At 35.1% G+C, this 17,006-nt stretch overlaps 1 protein-coding gene across 3 annotated transcripts in view; it reads right to left on the bottom strand.

Moving 5' to 3' along the window:
• Positions 1-17,006, bottom strand: part of LOC126726397 (uncharacterized) — a 99,688-nt gene that overhangs the window by 3,269 nt on the left and 79,413 nt on the right. The window contains exons 1-5 of one of the 3 annotated variants that reach the window (XM_050431654.1): positions 11,299-11,308; positions 5,490-5,526; positions 2,693-2,953; positions 1,638-1,777; positions 741-834 (exon numbers count right to left, since the gene is read on the bottom strand). In XM_050431654.1, coding sequence (XP_050287611.1) covers positions 741-834; positions 1,638-1,777; positions 2,693-2,861 — 403 coding nt within the window. In that variant the 5' untranslated portion in view covers positions 2,862-2,953; positions 5,490-5,526; positions 11,299-11,308. Of the gene's footprint in view, positions 1-740; positions 835-1,637; positions 1,778-2,692; positions 2,954-3,805; positions 3,947-5,489; positions 5,527-11,298; positions 11,309-17,006 lie in introns of those variants that run through there. The other 2 variants (XM_050431653.1, XM_050431655.1) reach the window with 2 other exon arrangements.

Consider the following 17,006-nt stretch of genomic DNA (forward strand, 5'->3'; position numbering starts at 1 on the left):
CGCATGTAAAAGTTGCTAACTTGACATGGTTAAAGTATGTAAACAGGAGCTGAAATGCATATCTTTTATGATTTCTTTATCACATTCAATTTGGAGTTCATGTTCCAGACAAACCATATTTACAGCTGCAACAATATTGTTCCAGGCAAAGCATGTTCCCAGCAAGTTAGGGTTCATGTTCCAGATGAAGAAGCTTGGAATTCATGTTCTTATTACTTCTAGCAATTGAAAGTAGTGAAAAATACAATAATTTCTTTTATACTAGTCAGGGTTTTGAAAAGCTGCAAAATATGCATGACCCAGTTTTCCATGCCTTCAAACAGACAACATTATTGAAGAATCAGATTTTCTATTACCCCATTTAAGAAGAAAGAATTCTCCTGAATTAACAAAACATAAATGCAAAATCTAGCCTTCAGTGACTAGAAATTGGGAGACTTGGTCCACATGAATGAAGCAGATGTATGGAAATATAGGCAGGTAAATGAACATTCCACCATTGTTTAATTCCTATCTTTTTTCTTTTTCTTTTATTTTTTACTCTCAGCATACCATATTGATTTGTAAAGTTGTATTCAAAATAAACAAATAAGTGTCTAATAAAAAGTAATTGTTGTTCTTCAACTTTGGTTGGGGTTTCAGAAGCACATCTAGAAGTCTTTCATGACCATTCCCACCTATAGAGAACATAAAATATAGTAGATTTATTTAGTTTCAACCAACAGAGTTGCAAGTCAGACCTGTATCACCGTCAGCTTTTAGTTCAGTATCGTTTTCAATGGGCTCCAAAGCAGGAGAGAAAATTGTCTCTAAGTTTGAATTGTGAGTAGATTCCTGCAAATTAATGAACCACCACTGTTGGTACCTTACCACCAAAATAGATTAAAGAAGCATAGAACACAATAAGATCATGATATAGAAGCAGTACATGGAGGACAAAATTCATAACTAAAACTTAAAATAAGGACACATATGCTATCTTTTTGACAAGTACATATACACATATGCTTATTTGTTATCTGAATAACTATATGCATACAAAACGGCACAATAGAATTTCCAGTCATTTTCAAAATGTCTTTAACAACAAAAGGTAACCTACAATACTCGCAAGGAGGTCCAGGGAGAGGTAAGAAATACTCGCCTCCTTGTCATTCACACCTCATATCTAACAAGAACTTCCGTGTTTTCCAATGAAAATAACTTCTCCACACTTGTGGCCTCCACTTGATATACCATATGTTTTCAACAGCGAATAGGCAAGGAGGAGCAAGCTCAAATAGATATTATTAAATCCACTAGATGTCACAAATATTTACTTATTCCCCACACTTCCCTCTTTCTCAAATTTTTTACTTATAGAAAAATATATATATTTACTTATTAAAAAAAATCCTAGATAAATAGTTGCAATCAACCATATATCTATAAACCCATCACAGCTTCCACATGCACCTAGTGTGCTCCACTTGCATCAACTTCATGTGTTTGATTTGAAAGGGTCACAATACAAAGAAAAATCATCTTTGGTCAAAACAATTAATGTATCTCAACCTGATTTAATAACTACTGTAAGGGTATCCCAAAATGGCAAATTAAAGAAATAACAGTCTGGTCTTTGCAAATAAAAATTTTACCATTCTTTCAATGGTTGCAGAATCTACAAAGAATGATGGCTGTTTCTGAAACTGAGAAGTTTCTTCATTAGGTAATTCGGCACAGTCTGTAGCTTCATTGCTTTCAACGTTCTCAATGGGCACTTGGGTGCTTGAAGAAACTATAAGAACGATCAGGCGCATTAACAATGCATCTCTAATTACAAAAACAAACTGAAATATGCATGAATAACAAAAATAGGAACCCAGTCAGCCCATAATGCTTGGAAATAATAAAACTCATTGTTTTTAACATCAAACTGTGGTTGTATTCAGTGGAACACAAAACAGAACAAAATACCAACATATCACACAAACAATTTTAACTATTCCGCAACTGATTTTTTTTTTCTTTTTTTGGATAGGTAACTATTCCACAATTGATAAAAAGGTAATTAACTTCTTTTCTTCAAAGTGGGTTTTTTTTTTTTTTTGGGGGGGGGAGAGGGCAAAGAAATGGATTAGAATTTGGTGGAACTAGCTCTGGCAAAAATGACACTTCTTCCTCTTATAAGAATGAGTGGAGAGTAAGGACATAGATTCAAAAACCACAAGTTGCTAATGTCACTTACCAATATAAAAAAAAATATGATGGAAACTAAGGGAACATTTAAAAGATGCATTTTTTTTTTTTTGCTTTTGATAACTTTTACTGCTATTCTGAGCTCTTTTATTCTTTAAGTTGAGTGAAGACTGAAAGCATTCATATTTATCTCCTTTAAATTCAAAGCATGCCAAAACTTTTTGAATTTTGAATATTACATACACACACTGATATATAACAGGACACTAACATTGTGCAATATTATCTATGCTTTACTATTACACGGTTCTGTTCTTAAAATGTTATTTTGAAACGAAGTACCGATGTCACACGATTTAACAGATTTTTGTCCACCCTTGGTGATCAAATTGGTCAAACTAAACCTAAACTGGATATCTATCTGTTGATAGCCAATAATAGAGAACTTGAAACCTTCATATTAAATACACTACACATTGTTTGAGAGAAAAAAATCTTAGGTGTAGTTGCTTACCATCCTGACATTTGTGAATACAGGTGTCAAATTCTGCTGTTTGTTCAGTAATCCTGACATATGAGCATGATTTTTTGGAAACTTTACTCGACTTTTGGCAGACAGGAAGACCATATTTTTCTTTTAAACAGTGCATGCTCAAATTGTGCTTCATTTTTAGTGATGGCATTTGATCTGAACTGCTGATATGTACCGCAACCTTGATTCGGGAACATCAGTGGGGAAACAACACCCTCCAAACAATCAAACCAGAAGCAGAGACTGGATCATGGAAATGATAAAGATAAAGAGGACAGATGTTCAGCAACCATTAGAAACAATGAGAATCATGCAGTATAGTATTTATGCACTCAAACATCTTTTAAAGTCAATGTTTGTAAATAGAACTTCAGTAATTAACACATAAGAAAATTAACTAGCAGATCCATAATCTATGTTAGATTTATCACCGAGAACACAAGAAAGTTTAGTATAAATTAGTTAGGTGTAGTTAGTTAATCACCATAATTATCATAGCCAGAACCATCACTAACCAAGCCAAAGAACATGTTAGAACATCTCCAATGGTGTAGCTAAATGCATAAAAATCTCTATAATAGAGAATGACACCATAAAAATAGTCTCCAATGGACTCTCTATACCTAGAATTTTTTTTGGCTCATGAACAGTAACTCATCAAGTCTGATGGGCTACTATTCATTCTTCAAGTGTTTTTTTTTTTTCTATTATAATAATCAGGTATTGAATAAAAAAATGTTGGAAGATGTGTAGTTGTTAAAAAAAGAATAAATAATGAATGAAAAAATAATATTTAAATGAGATAGATAATGGGATAGAGAATCTGTTGGAAAATGTATTTGAAAAAGTAGGTAACTAAAAGGTAAAAATCACTGTTCATTCTCCAAACATTACAAAAATTTTCCTAATTTGCTGGAGATGCTCTTACCAAGCTAGAATGCCTAATAAAATCAGTTCCCTCAAGAGTGCTATCTTTAGCATGCCAAAGATTGACTCTATGCATTCGAATGTCCTATTACTCCTATACATACACCGAATGAAAAAAGGGGGTGCTACTCTACAAGCATAACAAACCTCTCACTTTTTATAACACACCTTCAAGCAGAAAACTTCTATACAATTGAGTGTGGCATCCGCATCACCACCACACCCCAAAGAAGGAGAAGACCAATATCTAAGAGCACCTAGCTACCAAACAATGTAATAGCAAGTGATCAACAATCTCTCCATCTCATTTACCCAATATATCAACTTGGGTTATCAACTGATATTGATTCATTTTCTTTTGATGATCGGTCCAATTTAATAGTCTGTTCCAATGCTGCCATCCATGCAGAGAAAGATCACCTTTTCAGGACAAAAGTTTGCTAAATACTCCCATGGGTGGACAATCACATCATGCTTCTTTCAGCCATCGTGTAATTGACAAAATCATAAAATATCCAGATAAAGCAAATGAAATCATATTTTCCCTCTCTATATATTAACCATTTTTAAAAAAATGTAACAGAATACTTTCTATTCGAACATATAAATAAAATAAAACTTTTTCTCTTGTTTTTGATCGGTAATAAAAGTTTTATTGATAGCAAAAATGCAACGTGTTTACGATGGTATACTCACGACAAAGAAAGAATACAAACAAATCAAATAGCAGATCTAACAGAAATAAGGAAACTTTTTCTCTATATAATAATAATAATTACAATAACAAAAATGACATCAACTTGGATGGCCCACATAATCGGATGCAAAAGAGGTTACAAGTGAGAGGGAGTAACGGATGATCAACACCTTAAATTCTTTCAAAGCTAGGATTTTGGTTTATTACATTTAGTAATGCGACAAAATAAGGTCTAAAATGAGAAAAAGGTGACAACAATTCACTTAAATCGACACAGTTTTTGCTTTCGAAACTCAAATGATCTGTAAGGAAGGTTTAATGAATAAGGCTCTCTTAAATGACCTTCTCAAACATAAAAGAAAACGAGTCCAACATTCAAACACAACGACACCATCACCAAAGTCAATACCGCTGGTTCCAACACCACCACAGCCCCGATCACAATTAACAACTCCACTAAATGTGTTTTTCCTATTCTGTACATCCAAACACACTTCAACATCAAAAATTCACTGTCAATTGACTCATCCATTTGAGAAGGACTACATCCAAAGATAGCAGACAATAGAATTTATCCATTTCTGTTAAAATTCAAGGGTGTCTAGTTAAGGCATAATATTAATGTGTAATTGCTGACTAAATTGTGGAATTTAAAGTCCTAACAAAAACAAAAGGAAACAAAAATAAATTAGAAAGAAGGGTATAGAAACAGTAGACCAACTTATTGAGAAGACAAGAATTCCAAAACCCAAGTCCAAATTACCAAAAACTTTCTAGTAAAGTTTTAAAACAAGAAGAAAAGTAGAAAACCCAAGTCAACCAAGTAGTAATTCAGATGACCAAACTCAAAATCAAAGTTGAATTCATCACATCAAAAAATAAATAAATAAATAAATAAAAAAAGAGGAGCAACAACAATTCAAACAAGAACCCATAATTAAAACCAACCCATGAAGCTAAAACCCTAGAAAGACAAAGCTGAGATGACGGTTATACAGTTAAACTACCATTTCAACACAGTAAAAGCGACCCCAACAAAAACAAAAACAAAAAAAGAAAGAAGATTGAAGTAAAAGTAAATGAAACTCTAAAATTTAGCTTTGAACCAAAAGAGCAAACTAAAAAACGGTTGAATTAGAAAGAAAATACAAATACCTGGTATGGTATAGGAGCTGAAAAACTCTCTCTCTCTCTCTCTGTCTCTCTGTGGGTGTGTTCTGTCTCTGACTTAGTTGTTTCTCTCTTTTCTTTTTCCTTTTAACTTCCACGAACGGTCAGACAAGAAGTGATGTTGGGTTCTGTTGGATCATACGGACGGCTGAGATTGGTATATTTGGGAAGTGGTTTAGACCGGTGGTAATGCGCCACGTGTGCTGTCAAAGACCAGCTCAGCGTGACGCGTTGACACGTGCAGCTTCGCGGAAAGTGAGGAGGGTGAGAGAGAGTTTGGAATTGTACCGTCCCCACGTACTTCTATTGGCGCGTGCTCTTCACCCTCGGATAGTAGTACTGAAAAATATAAAAAACAACCACTTGTTTCTCTCCTTCGACGGTTGCGTGTTCACAAACGTTGTCTGTCTTTTGACGTTCTCTTTTACATAATTTATATACCACCTGCCTATATATAACTTGTGTTGTGTTCTTTCAGTCATTTACTGTTTTGCCATTGCTTTTTTTTTTTTTTTTTTTGGTTGGGGTCACTCTTATCATCTCCCATACCAATAGTCTCTCAAAAAAGTAACTAGCAAAATTATTTTTACAATAATTTTGCATCAAATTTTTTTTTTTTAGAGATAATTTTAATATATGGTATCCGTACTTTTTTTTTTTTTGAGAAAGAATGGTATTCGTTCTTGATAATTACTTTTTATTATTAGACTAATATACTAATTGATTTTTTATCTTGACTATGATTAAACTATAGATCTCTTATTCGACCATAATAGATTTTATTAATTGAACTAATTGAAATCTACTCGTAACAAATTAAGTTGATCATGGGATGGTAAATTGTTATTAGTTTTAATATTGATCTGCTAGTGATATTATTTTTTTTACAATATTTTCACAAAAAATTCTAAATTGTTGACTGCTATTGGAGGAGAAAAAAGTAATTTGAGTAGTGAGTTTAAATTATAATCAATAACAACTTACTTTTTAAGATTTGTTGTAAAAATATTATAACCAAAATAATTTTCTACTTTTTTTTTTAACCCAGTAACCACGGGCCAATTTGGATTTGTTGTAAAATTTTGGTGTAAATGTTGTGAACCTCACAATACTCAAAAGTAATTTCACTTCGATTAGTTAAATGGGTTTACGCATGATTAAAAAAATGAAAAGAATGAGATGTACATCCGGTGTAAGCCAGGTATGGGCGTATGGTTGAGTATGGCAATGGCAATGGCAAGTGGCAATCACTTCAAATATTTTAAACCTAAGAATCTACAACTTTTTTATTTTTTATTTTTATAATGCTAAACAAGAATCTACTACTTGGCTGGAATAATTTGGACTAGGTTTGGACCGTTTGGTTAGGTTGAATTTAGGCAAGAAAAATAGCAAGGGGGGATTAAAGAGAGAGTTCTTTTCACTTTGTTTGTTGGGACTTGGGAAGCAGAAGCAGAAGCAGAACATGTACGGAAAAGAAAATAGGGTGTAGTCTTTGGTGTTCTTTGTTTTCCACTAGAGTCCACTGAATTAAAATCAACTTGAATGCATGGGGGAGGAAATGTGAGAGGAAAATAGTGCAAGAAATGTGAATGGCACATTAATTCATTGTCTACTTGTTATAGCCAGTGTTTTATTTTGACCATATGTGAGAACTACGACTTAAAAACATTGGGAATTCATTGTCTACTTGTTATAGCCAGTGTTTCATTTAGACCATATGTGAGAACTACGACTTAAAAACATTGGGACTTTTGGGCATTATCTTAGATACATGTTCCAAAATGGAGGATCAACTAATCATTAATTTGCTAATTATTTTCAATAAAAGATTTAACGTGGTCCGCGTACATTTTATTTTAATTATTATTTATTCGAATTTATTTTATTATTTATTTTATAATAAATGTAATAGATAAATACTTATCTTATTAAGATTCTTTTTATGAACGGATACTTATAACATTTTTTGATAGAAAAATGCGTCTTTTAGTGAACATATATACACTTTTATGGAATGAATATAAATAGAGAACCAATGTCAAATTGAAGGGATCCCTACCCTAGTCTAACCTCATAAAAAGCCTTTGTTCTCCATCAAAGGGTATTATTTCTTCAAATTCAATAATTTACACTAGGATTTTTTTTTTCTATAAATCAATTGAAAACAACAATGATTGTTGTGTTTTCTTCAGTTGTTTTAAAATTTCTCACATATATATTTGAACAACAATGGCTATGTTGTATTTTCTTCTGTTGTTTTAAGATTTCTCACATATATGTCCCCTAAATTGAGGGATATACACATAGAATCACCACTTGAAGTAGGCTTAGAAGCACAAATCAACTATTTTCTTTAAGATGATATTTGCCCTTATTTGATTGTGTTTGCTATCGAGCTGCAAGCAAATCGTCTTCAAGATACAACTAAGCATGGATTCTACGTGTTACAATCTTGAAGAATATTAAGAATTTTTTTCTAATACAAAATCTATAAAAGGTTTAAAAGCTATAATAAAAAAAATGTGAATAACTATATATGAATGATTATTTATAACTAATGAATAGTTGCCATTGAAAATGCATCTTTGAAATGTCACTATAATTGGAACAAATTATCTAAAACATTGTCTTCACTATTACTAGTTGTTAGGGACTCAAAAGGCATCTTTCCCCTCATTTTTATGCAACAATTTTGTAGAAAACACAATTACTGCAACTGTTCACTCGAGTAATAATCATCCCGCTCGAGCAAGCCCTTCATAAATCTCAAGTCCAAAAGTTCGTACATACTTTGCCTATCCCTAGCTTGCTCGTATCTTGTTCAAAATTCTTAACCATAATTTTGTCTCTTTTAATTATTCTTTAGTCTTCCACCACTAAATTAAGATCACTCACATTTTTATTAAAATTGTGAAATTACAGTAAACCCACCTGTGGTTTGGTCAGTTTTCACATTACCTACCCGTGGTTTAAAACTTAACACTTTACCCACCTACACTTCAATCTGTTTGCTCTCCGTTACCCACCTCACCCTCAGATGTTAGAAAAACACCCTTTTATTAAAAATCAGAACATAACATGGATAAAGAAACACAAACCATTGAATCTTTTCCTCACAAGCCCTAGAAACATAAAAAAACCCCATTCTGCATCTGATATTGAAATCGTGCTACAAGTATAAACCTAGACGAGCAATAGGTTGTTTGAGGGACTAAAATCCTGGTAAGAAATCATTCATTGTTTGGGTTTTTAATTTGGGCTTGTGGTTTTTTCATAGTTTTTTGAGTAATCAGTCAATGGTCAATGTTACCTGTAACGGAATGAGAATCTTGGTTGTGTTTATTGATGTTAATGAAAAATGTGACCACCTGTTGTTTGGATTTATGTTTGTTTGTGGGCATTTTGTTTGTCGTGGTCATTGTGTCTCACAGTGGACCCAAATTTCCATTGGGTTTAAATTTTAGTGTTTGCATGTGCTTATTAGTAAAATAGAAACAAAAGCAAAGCAAAAAATGTGGTCCCTTTGACGTGTGTGTTGCATCCCAAAAGTAAAACAAAAACATACAAGTGTTTACTCTTTACGTGTCTGTTGTTTACAATTCTTTTATTGTTAATTGTGTACGTGTCAAATGGTAATTTGTTATTGCAGATGGATGATGAGGAAGTAAAATTCGAGGTTTATTATGGAGGTACTTTTCTGTGGAACCCAAGTTTAGAATACTTTGGTGGGAAAGTTGAAATGATGTATAAGGATCCTGATAGGCTTAGTTATTTTGAAATAGAAGGTATATGTGAGGAATTGGGGATTGATGAACCATCTAGGATTCATTATTTAGCTCTTGGGGGCAACTTTGAGCAAGACTTGAGGTTGATAGAAGATGATAAAGATGTGGTGTCCATGTGTAAGTTGAATAAGGGAGGGTTAAGAGACACCATCATACTATATGTGAAGAGTGGTCATGCTCCAGGGGCTGGTGCAGGGGGTGGTGCTAGTGTGGGGGTAGAGGAGAAGTTTGATTGGTTGAATGAAGGTTTGGAAGGAGAAGACTTTACTGATGATATTTTTGGTGAGTCTTCTTCACCTCACACAATTCCATCTGAACCTAACACTGTTCCAACCACTGATACACCTCAGCCAAACACAGATACACCTGGGCCAAGCAGTGTTCCTCCTCCAAACATAGATTTAGATGAAGAGTGGGCTGAACCAGCTTTAGAGGATGATATTACAAGTGTGGATGGTTTTGATGATGAGCAGAGGCCTAGCAACCCAGAATTCAATGAGAGGACTGATATGACAAATGATAAGTTGGTAAAAGGGATGAAGTTTCCAAACTCCAAGGTTTTTAGGAAGGCTTTGAGGGAGTATATGATTCAGCATCACATTGATATCAAGTGGAAGTTGAATGAGAAGAAGAAAATTCCTGTACATTGTAAGAACAATTGTGGATGGAGGTGTTATGCCTCAATGGTGACTGGAGAGTGCACATTTGAGATCAAGACACTTAATCCTAAGTGTACCTGCCTCCTAACATTTCAAAATGGGCAAGTTACATCAGCCTATGTGGTAAACAGGTGTTTAGAGGATTTTAGTAAGAATCCTAACTGGGAGGTCTCAGGTGTTAAGCACTATGTGATGCAGCAGATTTTGGTTGATTTAAATCTTAGTCAAATGTATAGATCAAGGAAAGCAGCTCGGGGTTTGGGGCCCGTTTGATAGAGGAGTTTGAGTAATATTGTTTAAAATGATGTGAAAATGTGGTTTAAAAAGTGTTGTCAAAAATACGTATTTATAGTATTCATAAAGAGAAAAATGTATTTGGTAATGTGTTATAAATAGATATTTTGATGTTTAGAAATATGAAGTTGTCTACCATCTAATAAGACATACACACTTAAGTCATAAATATCCACTAACATGGATAGTAGGCATGATAGACTGTACATGGTTGCCTAGTAAATTCATGTTTCTGTTTTCCTAATTAGTTTTATGATTTCTGAACTTGAACCTAACCCTATGGTCTAAACCAGTAACTACACAATAGTAAAATGGTCGTTTGAACAGAAAACTCTACCAAACAAGTTGTAGCATTATGTATAAAAGAAAGTGATACATCTAGAGCAACACAGAGTCAAGATTAACTCAAAGCAGTTATTACAGGAATATTTTGAAGACATTCTTTTGCAGACAAGTTACATACAGCATGGGAAAAAAAACCAAATCTAGAATCACAATCATAAATTATTTATAGGAAAGCAATTAACCAGTTAAACCTTTATTAGCTTCAGGAAGCCCATTTCACAAATTATATGTATATGAACAATTAGAAGGGAATGGAGGAAAACGTGTCCAACATCAAGAGCAACAAGCAACAATCAACAACAACCAAGAACAAATTTCAGTAACGGCAAACATGAACTTTGAATTTAACACAAACATTAAACACTTACCTTAGGTGTAAGAATTGTGTTGGAGGAGGATGATGAAAATGGTGGAATGACTGAGGAGGACAAAGTAGTGTCTACGAGTTCCATATGTAATGCCAGACGCGGTTTGAAGGGAAATTAAGGTGATTTGAGATAAAGTCTATTGTGGGATTAACAAAATCCAACAATAAACAGTGCTCAAGAGTGTGGCTGGGCTATGAGAGTAAATATGGTAGGTGGGGAGGTTGAAAGGTCGTACGATTTGGGGAGATGTTTGTGGTGAATTTAGGGCTTTGATTTTAGGGGATCTGCTCAACGATTATGAAGGAGATGATGGTCGTTGGGACGAGTTATGGTGGATTGGGTGGGTGTGTGAGATTAATGGAGGGTGTGTAAGTTATGGTGATGCGACATGGCTGTGCAAGAGGGATAGGATAAAAGCTTACAGAGTTTCTTGCTACACAGACGCGTGGGAGATACGTTGCTGAAAGGCCACACTGCACTGACACGTGGGAGAGAAGAGACCATCTGCTATATGCATGGGAGAGAAGAGTGAGAGTTCACGTCAGGTGGGCCCAGAATGTTGGACTCTCATGTGAAACACAAACTCAAACAACCCTTAAACACTAAACTCAAACAACAAATATTCTAAATCATGTACCAAACACATATTTCAACATGGGGCCCACTTGTTTGGGTGTTTAAACAGTAAACAACATTGCTAAAGATGGGGTACCAAACGGGCCATTGATCACTGGGAATGAAGAGGCTCAGTATGGCCTACTTAGAGATTATGCAGAAATGATAAGGAGGACATATGTAGGAAGCAAGGTGATACTACAAACAGAGATGGAAAATGAGAATGCAAAACCAAGTTTAAAAGGATGTACATTAGGTACAAAGCTAAGAAAGTTGGCTTTCTAGGTGGTTGTAGACCCTTTGTTGGGCTGGATGGATGCCACTTAAAGAGTAAGTTTGGTGGGAAATTATTGTCTACAATTGCCAAGGATGGAAATGACAATATATTCCCAATGGCAATGGCTGTGATTGAGCAAGAGAACAAGGACAACTGGATTTGATTCTTGGAGCAGTTTGTAGATGACATTGGTAGGTCAGAAGAGCTCAATCTGGGATTCATCAATGACAGGCAGAAGGTATTATCATCTAGCTCATGTTCATGACTTCATTACTTGCTTACTTGATTGCTTACATGCTTACTTGCTGGTATTAAATGCTTACTTGCTTACTTGATTGCAAGACCTTCTACCTACAATGGAGACTTTATTCCCAATTGTAAAGCACAAGTATTGTGTGAAGCACATAAACAACAACTTCAAGGTTAACCACAAGGGCATGGAGTTGAAGAGTGTACTATGGAGGTGTGCTGGCACAACATCAGTCAGGGAATTTGAGAGGGGGATGGAGCATCTTAAGAGTTTGGATGAAGAAGCTTGGAAGTACCTTGCAGATATAGAGCCTGCATAGTGGACCAGATCCCACTTTTCTCTAAGGGTTTTGATAGATTATTTGGTAAACAATCTGAGTGAGAGTTTTAATTCTGTGATTGTGAAGGCTAGAGACAAGCCAATCTTATTAATGTTGGAGTGGATCAGAGTTAGGCTTATGAGCAGGCTATATATAAAGAAAATTGGTAAAGAAAAGTATGGTGGCAAGTTGTGTCCAAGAATACAGGACAAGTTGGAGAAGTTGAAATTAGAGTCTAAAAACTTCTGTGTAATGTAATCTAGGAGGTTTGTGTATAAGGTTGACAATGAGAAGGAAAGGCATGTGGTGGACTTGGTAGGGAGGACATGTAGTTGTAGAGTATGGGACTTGATAGGAATCCCTTACAAGTATGGAGTTGCAACCATTTTTGTGAATCGTGAAAAACCAAAGGATTATACCCATCCATGCTACTACAAGTATGTTTTTGTGAAGACATACAAGACACTCATACCTTCCATACCTGGCCAGTCTGAGTGGATCTCAAGTGGCTAACCTAAGCCTGTTGCACCTACTATCTATAAGCCACTAGGCAGGCCACCTATAAAGAGGAAGAGAGAGACTGATAAGCCAAGGAACCCTTATAGGGTGTCTAGAGCAAACAAGCCAATGAGATGTGGAAGGTGTCAAAAGGAAGGGCACAATGCAAGGAGATGCAAGACCAATGTCACGGGTAAGACACCATGGGAGAGGAGGAAAAGATTATAGAAAGAGAAATTTGTAAGTTTTTACAAAAAAAATTTATTATGTGCAAAATGCCAATAACTAACACGATATACGTGCTCATATTTGGTTGCAGGCAAGTGGAAGGCCTTCCACATGCAGACAAAGATCCCAGGCCCCAGCTTTATCACAGGCTCAATCCTTATCTCAGGTTCAATCTGCTTCCCAAGCCCCATCCTCATCTCAAGCCCAATCTGCTTCCCAAGCCCCATCCTCATCTCAACCCTTAGCATCATCTCAACCCCCACTAACACATCAGTCTTACACTATAGCCTCATCCAACCAAGCAGTAAGGTCACAACCACCAGCTCAGACTCCATGGTCACAACAACCAAGTCGATGGTACTCTTCAGACTTTAGGTACACAGATAGAGGAGATCATTGGTTCTTTTCAAGCCAGCCAACATCACACACCCCTGCAGAAACATGGGACACTAGAGCACCATCATCACAGGTATTGTAGTTTTATGTTTGATGTTTTATTTATAAAACTGTGATACTGGTAGCTAACATGTGATTTCTTGTACTTTGTAGCCTACAAGATCACTTGCTACTAGAGGAGCTGCTTTGAGAGGAAGGGGTAATGTAGCTAGGACACAGAAATGTAAAACAAGAGGTGGAAAAGCTAGCTTTGGTGGGAGAGGCAAAGGCGAGAGAAGCTGAGGCAGGGGTAGTAAATGAAGACTATGTCAAGACACTTTTGTTGCTATGTATTAGGGTTATGTAGTATTAGGGTTATATGTAATTTGTAGACAATGGCAAGACAGACAATTGTTGATTATGTATGCTGTTAAAACACTGTTGGGATTTATTTGTATTTTTGTAAGTTTTGTAAACAATGGCAAGTGCAACTGTTTTAGTTATTGTTGTACCAAATGCCTTATATTTACTGGTAGTTGATGAAAGATTATTCAATGCCACCTTAAATATGTATATAATTTCCCAACTTAATGACAAGTGTTCAAAATTATTATTTTGACTAGTTATTGTCACGTGGTTAATTATTGCAATTGAACATATATAAGTTTGTTTATGTGTGTATGTATTAAATATAGCAGTCACTTTTGAATACAAGAGTTGTATGTGTTGAATAATAGGTTTATGTGTGCATTTGTTGTCTTTTCTTGCAAGTTGACAGATAGTTGTCATGCACTTTAAACTTTAAAAAATTCACTTTCAACATAATTATCTTCACACAATGCACTTAATGCACAAACCAACACAGTTCACAACATCCAAAAAAACACCAACTTACAACTCACAAGTAGCCAATTTACTTTAAACAAAAACACCAACAACATTTAACATAAATAACATTTTTATCTTTGAAAAGCTTATATTATTAAATGGCTTCAAGCCAACAACATCTACCATCTTACATAGTTCTATTACAATACAATTGAGGACCAACTTATACATTACAACCCACCAGACAGACTCAATCTCATTATTCCAACATTCTCACTTGAGCCAAAACATGAAAACAACATAACCAAAAAAAAAAACTCATGATAGAATTAGTGCAATTCTGCACTTTCTCTCTTGCTCTAAAACTCTCACTGCTATCTCCTTGGCTTGAACATAGGAAACTTGAAACTTTCTCTCCCTCTCAGTGGCTTTTGCTGCCCTTTCTTGAGCAATTTCTGCCATTTGGATAGCTTCTACTGTTGTTTGGGTAGTTGCTCTTTCCCTTTCATGTGCAAGTTACAGCTCACTTTGTAGTAAATCCAGCCTTTGTTGCACCAAATGGGCAGCTTCATTCCCACGCATACAAGTGGGATTATCAATCCATTGAAAGAAATGGCACTTAGGACCAACCTGTTCATAAATTGAATTGAACACATCACATTCCAAACTCACTTGAGTCAACTAGATTAAGTAAAAACTATACTTACCATATATCGGCTACGACCCAGAAACCTTCTTCCAAAATTATCCACTGTCAGACTTGTTCTCAGCACACAAGTCTCATATGTACACATATGCCCACTTGAACCTGAGTAATTTCCACTCGAAGAAAACATCACTTATCAATTTCGAGTGAATCAAATTTCTTGTGAATCAAAGCTACCATCAAAACTTGAAACCCCAACCCACATAAAGCAGAAATTTCGTATCTGGTGATGATCTATCTTCGAATATTCAATGCCTCAAGACAACCCAAAGTCAAAATCTCACCCTCACATGAAAGTGTTATGCACCACGATCAGAAAAATCAAAACCCCAGCTCAATACAAGGGTTTTTCATGTTTCTAGGGCTCGTGAGGAAAAGATTCAATGGCTCATGTTTTTTATCCGTGTTATGTTCTAATTTTTAATAAAATGGTGTTTTTCTAACGTCTGAGGGTGAGGTGGATAATGGAGAGCAAACGGACATTGAAGTTCAGGTGGGCAAAGTGTTAAATTTTAAACCACGGGTAGGTAATGTGAAAACGGATCAAACCACAAGTGGGTTTACTGTAATTATTTCTCCTATTAAAATATTCTTTAATCCTCTACCTAATTAAGATCATTCACATTTTTATTAAAAGTGGAAACTATAATGCATTATTTCCTAGTTACAACCTAAAAAGTAATAAATACATTGCCAATAACTAATCTAGATCAATCGATTTAAGCTCGAAGGTAAGAAGGTATTAAGTACTCATCTTACCCGGTCAATTTCCAAGAAATTGGTCAACAAAGGAATCTCATTGTCAAACAAAATTGAATCCATCCATGCAGTAATGTCATCCATTACATCAAAAGAAATTAAAACTAAACTCATTCAAAAATTAATCCATAAAGAAAACCTGAAATTCTTCACAAGGGGAAAAAAAATGCTAGTCTACACTCTACATGACGTACATATTGAATAATAAGGGTGGGGTTTGGATTGGGCGTCTGCGTTGCGTTTTCTCTTATTATTTTTTTTTTTAAGCCGTAGTTATTGACTTTTAAAAACAAAATTCACTATTTATGAACAGTATATACACTGTTCACGCACTGTGCATATACTGTTCACACATTTAAAAATATTAAAAATTGGTCCCACAGCACTATTCACATATTTAAAAATTATTTTGTTACAGTATTTTCAGTTTTCAGTTTTTAGTTTCAGTAACAATAAGTTCAATCCAAACGGACCCAAGAAAAACAAGCATGCGAGAATTGTGATGCGGAAACCGAAATCACGTCCTCATGCACTGTGGTTTTGCGGCTTTTGCTTAATTTGTTGCAGAGGTTTAGCAAGAAAGTGAAGTGTTTTATAATGATCTCTAAGCAAACATGTGAGCTTTCGCGATTTAGTGGAATGGGTTCTAAACTAGGAAGTACAGACACAAGCACGGTACAGATATAGGTACGATATGATCAATTTCTTAGTATATCATGGATACGACACTGGTACAACACGAGTAGGACACCTAAAATGAAGTATCCATATTGTCTAGGTTCTAAAGCATTTGGAGATGGGTTTCTTACCATTCCTTTCGTTATTATGAACCCATAGAAATGAAAATAGATTGGGAGCAATGCAAAGTGGATTGCGCCATCAGCACTGATGAGATAATCTCTTGGGCTTTAAACAAAGATTATGGTTACTGTAGTAACAGCTAAAAGGCTAGAGAGTAGAGACAGAGCTTGACACAGTTAGTCTAGCCACTACTGCAAAGCAAATGCGGTTGTGGTTCAGTTCAAGGAAGCTAGTTCTAGTGGCATTAAGGTAGTGATCATTCGGGGTTCACATGACATTGGCGTTGTTATGGCGTTATGGATATCCGCTTTAAAATATGGGGCATTGATAAACAACCTTATAGGCTTGTAGATCTATTAATTGACATATTCTCGTAATTTCAAAAGAGACAT

Source organism: Quercus robur, chromosome 5, assembly GCF_932294415.1.
Source record: "Quercus robur chromosome 5, dhQueRobu3.1, whole genome shotgun sequence".
Classification (NCBI taxonomy): Eukaryota; Viridiplantae; Streptophyta; class Magnoliopsida; order Fagales; family Fagaceae; genus Quercus; species Quercus robur.